Raw genomic sequence first — 19,430 nt, forward strand, 5'->3', positions numbered from 1 at the left:
AGGGAGTTGTCAACCGTGATGGCGAGATCATGGAACGGGCAGTCCTTCCCCGGGAGGAAGAGCAGCTCCGTCTTGCCGAGGTTCAGCTTGAGGTGGTGATCCGTCATCCACACTGATATGTCTGCCAGACATGCAGAGATGCGATTCGCCACCTGGTTGTCAGAAGGGGGAAAGGAGAAGATTAATTGTGTGTCATCTGCATAGCAATGATATGAGAGACCATGTGAGGATATGACAGAGCCAAGTGACTTGGTGTATAGCGAGAATAGGAGTGGGCCAAGAACAGAGCCCTGGGGGACACCAGTGGTGAGAGCACGTGGTGCGGAGACAGATTCTCGCCACGCCACCTGGTAGGAGCGACCTGTCAGGTAGGACGCAGTCCAAGCGTGCGCGGTGCCAGAGATGCCCAGCTCGGAGAGGGTGGAGAGGAGGATCTGATGGTTCACGGTATCAAAGGCAGCAGATAGGTCTAGAAGGATGAGAGCAGAGGAGAGAGAGTTAGCTTTAGCAGTGCGGAGAGCCTCCGTGACACAGAGAAGAGCAGTCTCAGTTGAATGCCCAGTCTTGAAACCTGACTGATTAGGATCAAGAAGGTCATTCTGAGAGAGATAGCAAGAGAGCTGGCCAAGCACGGCGCGTTCAAGAGTTTTGGAGAGAAAGGAAAGAAGGGATACTGGCCTGTAGTTGTTGACATCGGAGGGGTCGAGTGTAGGTTTTTTCAGAAGGGGTGCAACTCTCGCTCTCTTGAAGACGGAAGGGATGTAGCCAGCGGTCAAGGATGCGTTGATGAGCGAGGTGAGGTAGGGGAGAAGGTCTCCGGAAATGGTCTGGAGAAGAGAGGAGGGGATAGGGTCAAGTGGGCAGGTTGTTGGGCGGCCGGCCGTCACAAGACGCGAGATTTCATCTGGAGAGAGAGGGGAGAAAGAGGTCAAAGCACAGGGTAGGGCAGTGTGAGCAGGACCAGCAGTGTCGTTTGACTTAGCAAACGAGGATCGGATGTCGTCAACCTTCTTTTCAAAATGGTTGACGAAGTCATCCGCAGAGAGGGAGGAGGGGGGAGGGGGAGGAGGATTCAGGAGGGAGGAGAAGGTAGCAAAGAGCTTCCTAGGGTTAGAGGCAGATGCTTGGAGTTTAGAGTGGTAGAAAGTGGCTTTAGCAGCAGAGACAGAAGAGGAAAATGTAGAGAGGAGGGAGTGAAAGGATGCCAGGTCCGCAGGGGAGGCGAGTTTTCCTCCATTTCCGCTCGGCTGCCCGGAGCCCTGTTCTGTGAGCTCGCAGTGAGTCGTCGAGCCACGGAGCAGGAGGGGAGGACCGAGCCGGCCTGGAGGATAGGGGACAGAGGAGATCAAAGGATGCAGAGAGGGAGGAGAGGAGGGTTGAGGAGGCAGAATCAGGAGATAGGTTGGAGAAGGTTTGAGCAGAGGGAAGAGATGATAGGATGGAAGAGGAGAGAGTAGCGGGAGAGAGAGAGCGAAGGTTGGGACGGCGCAATACCATCCGAGTAGGGGGAGAGTGAGAAGTGTTGGATGAGAGCGAGAGGGAAAAGGATACAAGGTAGTGGTCGGAGACTTGGAGGGGAGTTGCAATGAGATTAGTGGAAGAACAGCATCTAGTAAAGATGAGGTCAAGCGTATTGCCTGCCTTGTGAGTAGGGGGGGAAGGTGAGAGGGTGAGGTCGAAAGAGGAGAGGAGTGGAAAGAAGGAGGCAGAGAGGAATGAGTCGAAGGTAGACGTGGGGAGGTTAAAGTCACCCAGAACTGTGAGAGGTGAGCCATCCTCAGGAAAGGAACTTATCAAGGCGTCAAGCTCATTGATGAACTCTCCAAGGGAACCTGGAGGGCGATAAATGATAAGGATGTTAAGCTTGAAAGGGCTGGTAACTGTGACAGCATGGAATTCAAATGAGGAGATAGACAGATGGGTCAGGGGAGAAAGAGAGAATGTCCACTTGGGAGAGATGAGGATTCCAGTGCCACCACCCCGCTGGCTCGATGCTCTAGGGGTATGCGAGAACACGTAGTCAGACGAGGAGAGAGCAGTAGGAGTAGCAGTGTTATCTGTGGTGATCCATGTTTCCGTCAGCGCCAGGAAGTCTAGGGACTGGAGGGTAGCATAGGCTGAGATGAACTCAGCCTTGTTGGCCGCAGACCGGCAGTTCCAGAGGCTGCCGGAGACCTGGAACTCCACGTGGGTCGTGCGCGCTGGGACCACCAGGTTAGAGTGGCAGCGGCCACGCGGTGTGGAGCGTTTGTATGGCCTGTGCAGAGGAGAGAGAACAGGGATAGGCAGACACATAGTAGACAAGCTACAGAAGAGGCTACGCTAATGCAAATGAGATTGGAGTGACAAGTGGACTACACGTCTCGAATGTTCAGGAAGTTAAGCTTACGTTGCAAAAATGTTATTGACTAAGATGATACAGTACTGCTGGCTGGTGGAGTAGGCTAGCTAGCAGTGGCTGCGTTGTTGACTTTGAACGTGTAGCTGGCTAGGTAACCTCGGTAGTTTCAGTACTACACCTTGTCATGATACAAAGCAACTTTGTAGCTAGCTAGCTAACATAACACTAATCAAGACGTTCCTTGTAGTATATTTAGTTTCAACAATGCTGCTCGTCGGTAATAGTTGGCTAGGTTAGGAAAAATGGCGTCGCGGGGGACGGAAATAGCTGGCTAGCTAACCTCGATGGCTGGCTAGCTAACAATTATCAATTAACAATTATCAAGTTATGACAAAGACAACAAGGTAGCTAGCTAGGTAACACTGCACTAGTCTAATCGTTCCGTTGTTTAGTATTAGTAACTACAGCGCTGCTAGTCGGTAACGGATGACTAGCTGGCAGTGGGTTAATGATGACTAGGTGTGTTGAGTAAGTCTGGCGCTGCGTCGCGGCTGGCTAGCACACCTCGATAATACTCAAACTCAAACTACACAATTATCTTAGATACAGAGACAGCACGGACAACTATGTAGCTGGCTAACTAACACTAACACCACACTAATCAAGTCGTTGCGTTGTAATGTAATAGTTTCTGCTAGTCGGTAGAAGTTGGCTAGCTAACGGTGATGACTAGCTAGCTAGCAGCTAGCAGTGTTGACTACGTTAGGAGGACGAAGATAGCTAGCCTCGATAATTACTCAGTTACTCTAAACTACACAATTATCTTTGATACAAAGACGGCTATGTAGCTAGCTAAGAAGAATTGCTCAGATCAAACAAATCAAGCCGTTGTAATGTAGCGAAGTGGAATATTACCTGTGGAGCGAAGCGTGGTGCGACTGCTCGCTCCAAACCGGAAGCCCAGGTTTTGGGCAGGCTTATCACCTGCCCAAAACCTGTTCTCCATTACCCTGGGCTTATCACCTGCCCAAAACCTGTTCTCCATTACCCTGGGCTTATTACCTGCCCAAAACCTGTTCTCCTTTACCCCGGGCTTATCACCTGCCCAAAACCTGTTCTCCATTACCCCGGGCTTATCACCTGCCCAAAACCTGTCCTCCATTACCCTGGGCTTATCACCTGCCCAAAACCTGTTCTCCTTTACCCCGGCTTATCACCTGCCCAAAACCTGTTCTCCATTACCCCGGGCTTATCACCTGCCCAAAACCTGTTCTCCATTACCCTGGGCTTATCACCTGCCCAAAACCTGTTCTCCTTTACCCCGGGCTTATCACCTGCCCAAAACCTGTTCTCCATTACCCTGGGCTTATCACCTGCCCAAAACCTGTTCTCCTTTACCCCGGGCTTATCACCTGCCCAAAACCTGTTCTCCATTACCCCGGGCTTATCACCTGCCCAAAACCTGTTCTCCAGTACCCTGGGCTTATCACCTGCCCAAAACCTGTTCTCCTTTACCCCGGGCTTATCACCTGCCCAAAACCTGTTCTCCATTACCCTGGGCTTATCACCTGCCCAAAACCTGTTCTCCAGTAACCTGGGCTTATCACCTGCCCAAAACCTGTTCTCCAGTACCCTGGGCTTATCACCTGCCCAAAACCTGTTCTCCATTACCCTGGGCTTATCACCTGCCCAAAACCTGTTCTCCATTACCCTGGGCTTATCACCTGCCCAAATGCTCCAGCTCAGTGGTTGTATCACAAATGGCACCCTGTTCCTTATATAGGTCACTACTTTTGACCAGAGTCCTATGAGACCTGGTCAAAAGTAGTGCACTATAAAGGGGTTCCATTTAGGATGCAGGAAGTGACTCCCAGCCAGATCCCCTGCCTAGAGCAGTAATAGAACCCTAAAACCTCTCTCCATTCTCCTTTGTTGTTGTCTTTCCCTGCCGTCTTCCTCTGGGCGTGGGGCGTGGGAGATGGAGAGTGTGCCTCTTTGCCACAATGTTGATAAGACTTCACTTAGTGCCTTGAAACACCTCTGATTATTTCTCTGCCTCACGTCTACCGTGCCCCTCCCTTCCTTCTGCCTGCTTTGTGCCTTTCTCTTCCAGACATCTACAAGGCAATATAGTCCGCTGGGTCTAGGTTGGCAGCTCAAATCAGGATTAATGGGATGCTTTTAAGTGGCTAAGACTCTTGAAATGTGCTCTTTTGTAGTGTCAGAAAGGTCAAACCCCAAATCGTGGTTTTCATCTGATGTGGAGGCTTTGCATTGCTTAGTGTACAAGCCTCTGTCTCCAGCAGATGATAAACCAAAGGTGTGTCTGTGTCTGTGTGTGTGCGTGTGCGTATGTGTTTGAGTGTGTGGGGAAAACTTTCCTCTGAATGTGTTTGTGAAAGAGATAGTGTTTTAGAGTGATTGTGAATGTTGTCTGGTTTGTTTTTATTGATGTGTTTACTAGAAATGAGTTTTAAAGCTGCACAATTTTCTAACATTCTCTCCCCCTTCCTCTCTCTCTCCTTCTCTCTCACCCCCCTCCCCTCCCCTCCCCCTCTATCCACCAGAGGCATTTGAGTTGGTGTTGCGTCACGGCCGTAACTCCACCCTGCTGGTGCTGAAGGCGGAGTTCCCAGGGCTGGGGGGCGGGGCTCAGGGGGCGGTGGGTCAGCTCTTCCTGGACGTGTCTCTCTACATCCTGGGCTCAGACTCCAGCGTGGAACACATGGTCCAGGCCTTCTTCACCCGCCTCTTCCCCCTGACCTACCGACACCTGCTGGGGGGTGGCGCAGCACTCATATCTGAGGAATGCCTGCGGGGGTCGTGGAAGGACTCCATAGCATTCGGCCCCTACCCTAAACTCATTATGACTCGTTTGTCACGCTCCCTCCTGGCCACGCGTGTCTTCCTGCAGGCGCTGAACCTGGGCATTGAGGTGGTCAACACCACTGACCACCTGCGCCCGGGTAGGGACTGTGGGCGCGCCCTGCTGAGGCTGTGGTACTGCCCACAATGCCAGGGCCTGCTGGGGGCCCCAGCCTGTAAAGGGTTTTGCCAGGCTGTAATGTCAGGGTGCCTGGGGGGTGCGGCGGAGGTACAGCCCCACTGGAGGGGGTATGTGGAGGGGCTAGGGAAACTGGCGGGGGCCATGAGGGGGGAGCAGGACATGGAGGCTGTGATGATGAGGTTACATGTGCTGGTCAGACTGGCCCTCAGACATGCTGTCAAAGCACGCCCCCGCCTACACACACTGGTGAGTAACAGGCAAGCATACGCTCGCACGCACACACAGAGCTGGCACCTAACAGCCACATCAACATGCTGAGTCCTTCACAGATATACTAACAGCCATATCAACATGTTGAGTTCCTCACAGACACACAAACAGCCATATCAGCATGCTGAGTCATTCACAGACATACTTATCAGCCATATCAACATGCTGAGTCCTTCACAGATATACTAACAGCCATATCAACATGCTGAGTTCCTCACAGACACACAAACAGCCATATCAGCATGCAGAGTAATTCACATACACACTAATAGCCATATCAACATGCTGAGTCCCTCACATACACACTAATAGCCATATCAACATGCTGAGTCCCTCACATACACACTAATAGCCATATCAACATGCTGAGTTCCTAACAGACACACAAACAGCCATATCAGCATGCTGAGTCATTCACATACATACTAACAGTCATATCAGCATGCTGAGTCATTCACAGACATACTAACAGCCATATCAACATGCCGAGTCCCTCACATACACACTAATAGCCATATCAACATATTGAGTTCCTCACAGACGCACAAACAGCCATATCAGCATGCTGAGTCATTCACAGACATACTAACAGTCATATCAGCATGCTGAGTCATTCACAGACATACTAACAGCCATATCAACATGCTGAGTTCCTCACAGACACACAAACAGCCATATCAGCATGCTGAGTCATTCACAGACATACTAACAGTCATATCAGCATGCTGAGTCATTCACAGACATACTAACAGCCATATCAACATGCTATCAAGTCACTCAGATACAAACCCACAGGGGTCAAACAGGGAGTCTGGAGGGGTCAAGGCCATGCAAACATGGAGACTGGAAGGGTTTCGTTTAGCAGTTGGGAAAGGGATTGCCAGGAAAGCCAAAGTGGAAACAAGTGACAAGTCAAGAGGAGTTAGCAGATGGTATACACATCGTTGTGAGAGATATCGTAAACTTGAACAATGAATAAAACCACACTGTACCAGTCTAGTAAAGTGCCTGCCCTTACAAGCCATGTCATTTTCTAGCAGGCAGTCAGGAAAAACCCAGTGCCATGGTATGAAGCAATTCCTCCCCTCCTGCTCAGCGGAGCACTGACCCTCTATGTGGGGTTTAAACTGCGATAAATGTGTCCAGTTGGTTTCCGTGCGTAATTCTAAAGTGGAGGAGAAGTGCTCATGAAATATGGAGGTCTTTTCTGGAGAAGTTGCTGTTTTTTGTCTCTGGTAAATGTGACACAGTGCTGAACTTTTCACTCTTAGACCCAGCCTCCCAGCGCTGTGCGACCAGGGTTCTTTCTCGGACCCAGCCTCCCAACGCTGAGCGACCAGGGTTCTTTTCTCGGACCCAGCCTCCCAGCGCTGTGCGACCAGGGTTCTTTCTCGGACCCAGCCTCCCAACGCTGAGCGACCAGGGTTCTTTTCTCAGACCCAGCCTCCCAGCGCTGTGCGACCAGGGTTCTTTCTCAGACCCAGCCTCCCAGCGCTGTGCGACCAGGGTTCTTTTCTCAGACCCAGCCTCCCAGAGCTGTGCGACCAGGGTTCTTTACTCAGACCCAGCCTCCCAGCGCTGTGTGACCAGGGTTCTTTTCTCAGACCCAGCCTCCCAGCGCTGTGCGACCAAGGTTCTTTTCTCAGACCCAGCCTCCCAGCGCTGTGCGACCAGGGTTCTTTTCTCAGACCCAGCCTCCCAGCGCTGTGCGACCAGGGTTCTTTTCTCAGACCCAGCCTCCCAGCGCTGTGCGACCAGGGTTCTTTACTCAGACCCAGCCTCCCAGCGCTGTGCGACCAGGTTTCTTTTCTCAGACCCAGCCTCCCAGCGCTGTGCGACCAGGTTTCTTTTCTCAGACCCAACCTCCCAGCGCTGTGCGACCAGGGTTCTTTTCTCAGACCCAGCCTCCCAGCGCTGTGCGACCAGGGTTCTTTTCTCAGACCCAGCCTCCCAGCGCTGTGCGACCAGGTTTCTTTTCTCAGACCCAGCCTCCCAGCGCTGTGCGACCAGGGTTCTTTTCTCAGACCCAGCCTCCCAGCGCTGTGCGACCAGGTTTCTTTTCTCAGACCCAGCCTCCCAGCGCTGTGCGACCAGGGATCTTTTCTCAGACCCAGCCTCCCAGCGCTGTGCGACCAGGGTTCTTTTCTCAGACCCAGCCTCCCAGCGCTGTGCGACCAGGGTTCTTTCTCAGACCCAGCCTCCCAGCGCTGTGCGACCAGGTTTCTTTTCTCAGACCCAGCCTCCCAGCGCTGTGCGACCAGGGATCTTTTCTCAGACCCAGCCTCCCAGCGCTGTGCGACCAGGGATCTTTTCTCAGACCCAGCCTCCCAGCGCTGTGCGACCAGGGTTCTTTTCTCAGACCCAGCCTCCCAGCGCTGTGCGACCAGGGATCTTTTCTCAGACCCAGCCTCCCAGCGCTGTGCAACCAGGATTCTTTTCTCAGACCCAGCCTCCCAGACCTGTGTGACCAGGGATCTTTTCTCAGACCCAGCCTCCCAGCGCTGTGCGACCAGGGTTCTTTTCTCAGACCCAGCCTCCCAGCGCTGTGCGACCAGGGATCTTTTCTCAGACCCAGCCTCCCAGCGCTGTGCGACCAGGGATCTTTTCTCAGACCCAGCCTCCCAGCGCTGTGCGACCAGGGTTCTTTTCTCAGACCCAGCCTCCCAGCGCTGTGCGACCAGGATTATTTTCTCAGACCCAGCCTCCCAGCGCTGTGCGACCAGGGTTCTTTTCTCAGACCCAGCCTCCCAGCCCTGTGCGACCAGGGTTCTTTTCTCAGACCCAGCCTCCTAGCGCTGTGCGACCAGGGTTCTTTTCTCAGACCCAGCCTCCCAGCGCTGTGCGACCAGGGTTCTTTTCTCAGACCAAGCCTCCCAGCGCTGTGCGACCAGGGTTATTTTCTCAGACCCAGCCTCCCAGCGCTGAGCGACCAGGGTTCTTCTCTCATGCCCAACCTCCCAGCGCTGAGCGACCAAGGTTTCTCTCTCACTTCCAACTTCCCAGCGCTGAGCGACCAGGGTTCCTCTCTCACACCCAGCCTCCCAGCACTGAGCGACCAGGGTTCCTCTTTCACGCCCAGCCTCCCAGTACTGAGCGACCACGGTTCTTTTCTCAGATCCATCCTCCCAGCGCTGAGCGACCAGGGTTCTTTTCTCAGACCCAGCCTCCCAGGGTTGACCTCAGTATGTGTGTGTGTGTGTGCATTGAGGGATACCAGTGCTGTGACTTCAGGACTACATTCTGACTCTGGAAAAGGTTTTCCACAGCGTGTGGGTCTGCCTGAGGAAGGCAGAATGTCATCCATGAATGGAAGTGACCTGTTATGTGGTTACACTGCAATATGACTAACTCTAGTCCCAATGGACTGTGCAGTGTGTGTGTATGTGTGTATGTTTGTGAGCATGTGTTCATGTGCGCATGTGTGTGTGTTTGTGTGTGCATGCACCTGTTTAGTGTTCCCCAGGACAGCTCCCTCCTCTGTGTTGTCATTGAGGGGACAGACAGATTCACCATCTCCCCTAATTCAATCCTGTCAAAGCGTGAGCGATAAACTGAAATTAGACCAAAACGTATTTGTCTTGAAATGCGCTAGTGTCAATGTGACTTTGACATTCACTGTCCCCTCCTTTACCTCCTCCTGTTATTGTGTGTGTGTGTGTGTGCGCACATGTTTGTATGCGTGCATGTGTTTTGTGCGTGCATGTGTGTGTGTGTGCGCACGTATGTACACATTTGTCTATGTGTGTGTCCACATCTTCATGGGTCACTGAGTTTTAGAGGGATGAGGCAAAAGCAGGGCAGCAGTGGACTGGTCACTATGACATCACTGGAAACCACTGTATAGCACTGGTACATAGAGTTGAAGTCGGAAGCTTACATACACTTAGGTTGGAGTCATTAAAACTCATTTTTCAACCACTCCACAAATTTCTTGTTAACAAACTATAGTTTTGGCAAATCGGTTAGGACATTTACTTTGTGCATGACACAAGTAATTTTTCCAACAATTATTTACAGACAGATTATTTCACTTAAAATTCACTGGATCACAATTCCAGTGGGTCAGAAGTTTACATACACTAACTTGACTGTGCCTTTAAACAGCTTGGAAAATTCCAGAAAATGATGTCATAGCTTTAGAAGCTTCTGATAGGCTAATTGACACCATTTTAGTCAATTGGAGGTGTACCTGTGGATGTATTTCAAGGCCTACCTTCAAACTCAGTGCCTCTTTGCTTGACATCATGGGAAAATCAAAAGAAATCAGCCAAGACAAAATTGTAGACCTCCACAAGTCTGACCACGTTCATCTGTACAAACAATAGTACGTAAGTATAAACACCATGGGACCACGCAGCCGTCATAAGATGAACGTACTTTGGTGTGAAAAGTGAAAATCAATCCCAGAACAACAGCAAAGGACCATGTGAAGATACTGGAGGAAATAGGTACAAAAGTATCTATATCCACAGTAAAACGAGTCCTATATCGACATAACCTGAAAGGCCGCTTCAGCAAGGAAGAAGCCACTGATCCAAAACCACCATTTAAAAGCCAGACTACGGTTTGCAACTGCACATGGGGACAAAGATCGTACTTTTTGGAGAAATGTCCTCTGGTTTGATGAAACAAAAATAAAAACTGTTTGGCCATAATGACCATCGTTATGTTTGGAGGAAAAAGGGGGATGCTTGCAAGCCGAAGAACACCATCCCAACCGTGAAGCACGGGGGTGGCAGCATCATGTTGTGGGGGTGCTTTGCTGCAGGAGGGTCCGGTGCACTTCACAAAATAGATGGCATCATGAGGAAGAAAAATGATGTGGATGAAAAAGGATATATTGAAGCAACATCTCAAGACATCAGTCAGGAAGTTAAAGCTTGGTCGCAAATGGGTCTTCCAAATGGACAATGACCCCAAGCATACTTCCAAAGTTGTGGCAAAATGGCTTAAGGACAACAAAGTCAAGGTATTGGAGTGGCCATCACAAAGACCTGACCTCAATCCTATAGAAAATGTGTGGGCAGAACTGAAAAATCGTGTGCGAGCAAGGAGGCCTACAAACCTGACTCAGTTACACCAGCTCTGTCAGGAGGAATGGGCCAAAATTCACCCAACTTATTGTGGGAAGCTTGTGGAAGGCTACCTGAAACGTTTGACCCAAGTTAAACAATTTAGAGGCAATGATACCAAATACTAATTGAGTGTATGCAAACTTCTGACCCACTGGGAATGTGATGAAAGAAATAAAACCTGAAATAAATCATTCTCTCAACTATTATTCGGACATTTCACATTCTTAAAATAAAGTGGTGATCCTAACTGACCTAAGACAGGGAATTTTTACTAGGATTAAATGTTAGGAATTGTGAAAACTGAGTTTAAATGTATTTGGCTAAGGTGTATGTAAACTTCTGACTTCAACTGTACATGCTGGTGTGGTATACTCCAGCAATAGACAGAAGCACATGGGACCTAATGTATCAAATCAAAGTTTTTGTCACGTGCGCCGAATACAATAGGTGTAGACCTTACAGTGAAATGCTTACTTACAAGCCCTAACCAACAGTGCAAAATAGGTATTAGGTAAACAATAGATAAGTAAAGAAATACAAAATAAAAAGAAAACAGTAAAATGACAGTGAAAATAACAGTAGTGAGGCTATATACAGGTGGTACCGGTACAGAGTCAATGTGCGGGGGCACTGGTTAGTCGGACTAATTGAGGTAGTATGTGAGTGAAACTATAGTTAAAGTGACTATGCATAGATGATAAACAGAGAGTAGCAGCAGCGTAAAAGAGGGGGTTGGCGGGTGGGGGGACACAATGTAAATAGTCCGGGTAGCCAATGTGCGGGGGCACCGGTTAGTCGGGCTAATTGAGGTAGTATGTGAGTGAAAGTATAGTTAAAGTGACTATGCATAGATGATAAACAGAGAGAGGGGTTGGGGGGGGGGGTGGCGGGACAGAATGCAAATAGTCCAGGGAGCCATTTGATTACTTGTTCAGGAGTCTTATTATGGCTTGGGGGTAAAAGCTGTTGAGAAGCCTGGACTTGGCGCTCCGGTACCGCTTGCCATGCGGTAGCAGAGAGAACAGTCTATGACTGGGGTAGCTGGGGTCTTTGACAGTTTTTAGGGCCTTTCTCTGACACCTCCTGGTGTAGAGGTCCTGGATGGCAGGCAGCTTAGCCCCTGTGATGTCCTGGGCCATACGCACAGTTGCCATACCAGGCAGTGATGCAACCAGTCAGGATGCTCTCGATATTGCAGCTGTAAAACTTTTTGAGGATCTAAGGATCCATGCCAAATTTTTTCAGTCTCCTGAGGGGGAATAGGTTTTGTCGTGCCCTCTTGACAACTATCTTTTTGTCTTTGAACCATTCTAGTTTGTTGGTGATGTGGACACCAAGAAACTTGAAGCTCTCAACCTGCTCCACTACAGCCCCATCGATGAGAATGGGGGCTGAAACCTTAATAACATAATGCATAGTAAAATCACAACTACTGTGTGTCTGGTTCTGTACAGCAACCAGCTGGCACATAACATTCTGAGAACTATAAATGTTTCTTAGAGCTTGGTGAGAGCGTGGCTGTCCTATGGTTATTTTGCATACAACCTTCCCACAACTTTCTGGGAATGGTGCAGGATGTTGCTTGGCTTTGGAACATTCTCAGCACCTTTAAGGAACTTTACAAATAAACATTATTTTCTTTGTATTTCATTACTTTAAGAGAACGTTTTGTAAAAGTTCAAAGATGTCTACAAAAAGTTCAAACATGGCTACATAAAGATTTAATAAAGATAATGTTCTAGGAATGTTCTCCAACTCGTTTGACATTGGGAATGTTCTCAAATAGTTCAGAGAATGTTAAGAAGCAACATTCGTCTGTGGAAATTTCAGCATGAATGTTTCTTCATAGTTCTATTTCAAGTCATGTTCTCAAATTCTGTTCTCAGAGCATTGAATGAAACTTTCCAGTAAAACTGTCAAGGAACCAGAGTAAAACGTTCTCAGAACCTCCCTGCAACCTAAAAAACAAACGTTCCTAGTACAGGTGAAATGTTACATTTTTTTCTCAAAAAGTAAAGAAAAAAACCATTCCGTTTTACCAGTCAGGAAACCTATAGCTTTGTTCTCACAACCAATGTGAAACCAAAAACATACATGCCCACAACATCCAAAGAATAAAATGTGATAACTGGTTCTGCTCTATTTCACTTACATCCCTGTAAGAGACATACAGGTCTGGTTTACTCAAGTGAAATAGGACATGGACCTCAGACCTGGCAATGATAACGTAACAACACACATGGTTAAACCACACCTACTGTGGGACTTGTACATGTTTTCCTCACTGACATGCTTGTCCAGTGTAAGAGCCAGGCCCTGTCCAACCAGAAGAGCCCTGGAGGTGTAATATAAAGAGGCTCTCCTGACTCCAGCCAATGTCTGTTTCCCAAATGTTTCCCAAATGGCATCCTTTTCCCTATAGTAAACTACTTTTGACCAGAGCCCTATGGGCCCCTATGGACCCCTAATAGGCTTGAATGTGTTGACAGTTGGAGATATTTGCTTTAGCTGCACTGAGAATTCTAAGAGTATGAAAGCCAATAGTCCAATATTATAGAGCGATGCTCTGCACATGTGCACACGTTTGGTACTCCAATAGACCCTTAAATTGTTTTGTGCATCAATTTATTTTGTTTTATTATTATATATTTATTTTTTATTAAGAAATAGTGCCCCTTGTGATACAGAAACGGTATGGCGGTATGAGAGTATGACAATTTGGATACTGCCCAACCCTAGTGCACTATATAGGGAAAAGGGAGTAATTTGGGATGCAGACCATCTATTTGGAAACATGATCTCTGCCTGCTATAAGTGATCACAGATTGTCCAGGGCTCCCACTCTCCAGTGATAACAGTCATCTCTACCCCTCAACATAACCCTGCTATGAACCAGGCCCTGCACCCATAGCTCAAAGAGGGAAAGATTGAGAGGGAAAGAGTGACCAAGAAAGAGACCGTGAGAGAGAGGGGAGAGAGCGAGAGAGAGAGATGGGCAGGGAGAGAGAGAGAGATGAGCAAGGAGAGAGAGAGAGACAGAGAGACGGGCAGAGAGAGTGAGAGAGAGAGGGTGAGAGAGAGAGGGTGAGAGAGAGAGGGATAGGGTGAGAGTGAGAGGGAGAGGGTGAGAGAGAGAAGGAGAGGGAGAGAGAGTGGGGGGAATGAGAGAACAAAAGGGAGAGAAAGAGAGAGGGCAGCCAAGAGCCTGGGGTCTGAACCCATTCACCAGTCACCACATTGCCAATTTGTCCCTCTCTCGCAGTTTGATATCATCTGCTTCCCCTCTTCTGTCTATATTTCATCTCTCCATTCCTCTCTCTTTCTCTCTCCCACTCTCTCTCTCCCTGCCTGCCTCTCTCTCTCACACACACACTGCTGTGAGAGAAGATGCATGATTTATGAAGCTCTATTTTTACCAGTTACTGAGCAGAAGTGAGTGAAAAACGGCGACAAAGAGAGGGAGAGAGAGAGAGAAAGCGAGAGAAGTCGAGAGAGTTTGAAGTGAGAGCCCTAGGGGATGGAGGAGGAGAGGAGATTGGGGAGGCATCCATCACCCTGTGACCCCTCTCCTGTAAAGGAAGATGGGAAATAGGTTTTAGTGGTGAGACAGAAGTATGAGGGAACTGACAAATCTCTATGTAACATTACAGAGGGAAAGAGCAATGAAACCGGGCCTGTCCCCTTAATATGACACAATTATCTGGGCTGCGTCCCAAATGGCACTCTATTCCCAATATAGCATACTACTTTAGACCAGGACCGTAAAATATGTTTGTTTGTCATGTGTCAGAAACTTGTATTGGCATTAGAAGAACAATGGCAAGTAGGTTGGGGGGATTAAGTTTTAAGGGGTATGTGAGTTTTGTGTAGGTGTGCATGTGTTTATGTAAATTACCATGTGTATAATACCATGTGCATGTTTAACAGGTGTGCATGTGTGTGTGTGTGTGTGTGTGTGTGTGTGTGTGTGTGTGTGTACAGGCAGTGCTCCCTCCCTAGTTGAGGATGCTGGCTGTTGGGTGCAGATAAAAGGGGATATTTCAGGGCTTTCTCTCACTAAGACAGCCCTTATCTCTTCCCCACCTCTCCTGTTGGCTGTGCTGGTCCAGCCATGAGTGATATTAATACCCACGCTAATGAGCCCCTTCCTTGAAGATACTGAAACAATTGGTAGGGGAGGTGGAGGAGAGGAGATGGGGGAGGAGGAAGGGGGGGTGCTGAATCAGTCTCTATCCTGTGCCACAACTCCCTCTGGGGTTGTGTGGGGATTGTGGAACACACGAACAAAGAGTGAAATCAAGCTCCAATCACATTAATCATGGCCTGTGACGAGTGGGTAAAGCTGGAGGAGAAATTGTGTTCCAAATGACACGTTATTCCTATTTAGTGCATTACTTCTGACCAGGGTCCATAGGGCTCCGGTCAAAAGTAGTGCACTATAAAGGAAATAGGGCACCATTTGACATGCAGAATTACACTGATGGAGATGGGGAGGATGAGGCGGAGAGTGTCTGGCCAGGGAGTGTGTAAACAGGCTGGCTGTAATGTGGTCTGTGTGTAGCTTGTGTAGAGGAGTCAGGAGCAGGACAGCAGATATGAGTAACTAAACATAATTTACTCAAAATAGACAAATATACTACAATAAAGCGAGCCCACATAACAGACCGTCTTACATACAAACAATTACTCACAAACAAACATGGGGGAACAGAGGGTTAAATAATGAACAAGTAATTGGGGAATTGAAACCAGGTGTATGAGACAAATACAAAACAAATGGAAAATGAAAAGTGGATCAGCGAGGGCTAGAAGGCCGGTGACGTCGACCGCCGAACGCCGCCCGAACAAGGAGAGGGACTGACTTCGGCGGAAGTCGTGACATTGGCTGTGTGTGTGTGTGTGTGTGTGTGTGTGTGTGTGTGTGTGTGTGTGTGTGTGTGTGTGTGTGTGTGTGTGTGTGTGTGTGTGTGTGTGTGTGTGTGTGTGTGTGTGTGTGTGTGTGTGTTAGGGCTGTGGCAGTCATGAAATTTTGTCAGCCGGTGATTGTCAAGTAAATAACTGTCGGTCTCACGGTAATTGACCGTTAATTAACATAAACACATTTAGCATCTCCCGGGTTCCAAGCATTGCCTACAAGCCACTGATACTGAACTCTGGAACATCTATATTTTAAGAAGTCTAATAAATCCATGTAATATAGCCTACACCATAACAATAAATCCATTATTTATTTTAGACAGGTCTAAAGAAACATGATATGAAGAAAATGTAGTCTATTTCAGAAGAACAGAATAGCATACTCTGAGTGTAACGATGTACACTGAGAGTCTGGAAGCAAGTTCAGGGAGTGAATACATTTAATAAATAAATGAACAAAATAAGAAACAAAAACAGCGCACCGACATGAAACAGCAACAATGACGACTGTGGAAGAAACCAAAGGGAGTGACATATAAAGGGCAGGTAATCAAGGAGGTGATGGAGTCCAGGTGAGTGTCATTAGGAGCGTAACGCTGGTGACAGATGTGCGCCCTAACGAACAGCCTGGTGACCTAGAGACTGGAGAGGGAGCACACATGACACTGAGTTGTCCATATGTTAGGCCCTGATCAGGCTATGCCATAGTTAATTTAGCAGACAACATTTATTTTATAGTATGATGAATACAATTGAACAAAGCTGAATAAAATGCAAATACGATTTTTTCCAAAATATTTGAGGGAGTGCGCACATGCGGCTATTCTGTATTGAGCGGTTAGCAAAGAAACAAGAACTCGTAATTCCTGTATGTAGAGTTATTTATGTAACTTTAGTTGTGATACTAATATTGGGCTATATGTTTTGATTTGAATACATTCGAAGGCTGCATGATGCGACTCTAATGATGATTTGAAAAAAGCTCTGCTTTGTTTTTTTACGCAGGCTGTACACTCTTCATCAGTTTCTCATTCGCAATTTGACAAGCACTTGATAATGCCTCGAATTTTGCGACTGCATGTCAACTGAACAATGGCGTTTGTTCCGTTTGACGGCCTCCTAACCAATTGTGCTATTGTGTGTGTTTTCTCACGTACATAATGTTTCTGCCACTGTCTCTTATGACCGAAAAGAGCTTCTGGATATCAGGACAGCGATTACTCACCTCGTACTGGACAAAGATTTTTTCTTGAACGAGTCAGACACGAAGGATTTACTTCAGACACCCGACAAGGCCCAAATCCCCGTCATTTGCATGAGAAAGAGATGGAAATATCGGGGACGTAGATCGGGGTACCTTGTAATGATCCGACGGAGAGTGGGTAATCTGCCTCTACCATCAGTCCTATTAGCCAACGTACAATCATTGGATAACAAAATAGACGAGCTACGATCACGAATATCCTACCAACGGGACATTAAAAACTGCAATATCTTATGTTTCACTGAGTTGTGGTTGATCAACGACATGGATAACATACAGCTGACAGATTTTATGCTGCATCGGCAAGATAGAACAGCTGCCTCCGGAAAGACAAGGGGTGGCGGTCTGTGTATATTTGTAAGCAACAGCTGGTGTACAAAATCTAATATTAAGGAAGTCTTGAGGTTTTGCTCGCCTGAGTTAGAGTATCTCATGATAAGCTGTAGACCACACTATTTACCAAGAGAGTTTTCATCTATATATTTTGTAGCTGTCTATTTACCACCACAAACCGATGCTGGCACTAAGACCGCACTCAACGAGCTGTATACGGCCATAAGCAAATCACTCATATTTTTTATTTATTTAACTAGGCAAGTCAGTTAAGAACAAATTCTTATTTACAATGATGTCCTACCAGGGAACAATGGGTTAACTGCCTTGTTCAGGAGCAGAACAACATATTTTTACCTTGTCAGCTCAGGGATTTGATCCAGAAACCTTTCGGTTACTGACCCAACACGCTAACCACTAGGCTACCTAGTGGTACTCCTAGTGGCTGGGGACTTTAATGCAGGTTAATTTAAATCCGTTTTACCTCATTTCTACCAGTATGTTAAATGTGCAACCAGAGGGAAAAAAACTCTAGACCACATTTACTCCACACACAGAGACGCATACAAAGCTCTCCCTCGCCCTCCATTTGGCAAATCTGACCATAATGTTATCCTCCTGATTCCAGCTTACAAGCAAAAATTAAAGCAGGAAGCACCAGTGACTCGGTCAATAAAGAAATGGTTCAATGACGCAGATGCTAAGCTACAGGACTGTTGTGAAGGCACAGACTAGAATATGTTCTGGGATTCTTACGATGGCATTGAGGAATACATCACATCAGTCACTGACTTCATCAATAAGTGCATCGATGACATCATCCCCACAGTAACCATACGTACATACCACAACCAGAAGCCATGGATTACGGGCAACATCAGCACTGAGCTAAAGGGAAGAGCTGCCTCTTTCAAGGAGCGGGACTCTAACCCGGACGCTTATAAGAAATCCTGCTATGCCCTCCAACGAACGATCAAACAAGCAAAGCGTCAATACAGGACTAAGGTCTAATCATACTACACCGGCTCCGACGCTCGTCGGATGTGGCAGGGCTTGCAAACTATTACAGACTACAAAGGGAAGCACAGCCACTAGCTGCCCCTACCAGACAAGCTAAATTACTTCTATGCTTGCTTCAAGGCTAGCAACATTGAAGCATGCATGAGAGCATCAGCTTTTCCGGATGACTGTGTGATCACTCTCTCCTTAGCCGATGTGAGTAAGACCTTTAAACAGGTCAACATTCACAAGGCCGCAGGGCCAGACGGATTACCAGGACGTGTACTCCGAGCATGTGCTGACCTCCTGGCAAGTGTCTTCACTGACATTTTCAACCTGTCCCTGATTGAGTCTATAATACTAACATGTTTCAAGCAGACCACCATAGTCTCTGTGCCCAAGAACACTAAGGTAGCCTTCCTAAATGACTACTGACCCTTAGCACTCACGTCTGTAGCCATGAAGTGCTTTGAAAGGCTGGTCATGGCTCACATCAACACCATTATCCCAGAAACCCTAGACCCACTCCAATTTGCATACCACACCAACAGATCCACAGATGATGCAATCTCTATTGCACTCCACACTGCCCTTTCCCACCTGGACAAAAGGAACACCTATGTGAGATTGCTATTCATTGACTACAGCTCAGCGTTCAACACCATAGTGCCCTCAAAGCTCATCAATAACGCGTCATTGTAAGGTCTACACCTGTTGTATTTAGTGCATGTGACAAATACAATTTGATTTGATTTGTGTGGCCGTATTGCCCCCAAAATAAATCCATGCCTTTTGCGGGCAGTGGCCGTTGTGCCCTTGAGCTGAATATAATAATTAAAATTCCCTTCTCTTGGCTGTATGCCGAAGCACCTCTCACTCACATGGCTCTCTTTCACTCGCATGGCTCTCTTTCACGTGATTGGGTCTTTCTCACAGGCTACAAGTGAAGACAGACACATCGGGGACGCAACTGCGCTTGTCCTTATCCAATTCCGAGGGTGAATATTGAAGATATTTGAGGAACTGTCCACATTTACTTTTCGTCAGCCAACAAGATGAGTAGGCCTAACGAACTTCAAAGCATTAGCCGATGTCAATCTACTATTCCCCATAGTAAAGGTTGACCTATTCTATTCTGTGCAAGAAATACATATTCCAAACATAGTCTAGGACAGTTGTGGGATGCGATACATCCCAAATTAATTCCACCACTAACATCAAAAA

General features: G+C 47.7%; 1 protein-coding gene across 1 annotated transcript in view; it reads left to right on the plus strand.

The window, feature by feature from the left end:
- gpc3 (glypican 3) overlaps positions 1 to 19,430 on the plus strand; it is a 495,734-nt gene that overhangs the window by 155,105 nt on the left and 321,199 nt on the right. The window contains exon 3 of the mRNA XM_045724105.1: positions 4,909 to 5,594. Within this exon, the coding sequence (XP_045580061.1) occupies positions 4,909 to 5,594 (686 nt within the window). The remainder of the gene's footprint in view (positions 1 to 4,908; positions 5,595 to 19,430) is intronic.

This window comes from Salmo salar, chromosome ssa09 (genome assembly GCF_905237065.1).
Source record: "Salmo salar chromosome ssa09, Ssal_v3.1, whole genome shotgun sequence".
In the NCBI taxonomy this organism is placed as follows: domain Eukaryota; kingdom Metazoa; phylum Chordata; class Actinopteri; order Salmoniformes; family Salmonidae; genus Salmo; species Salmo salar.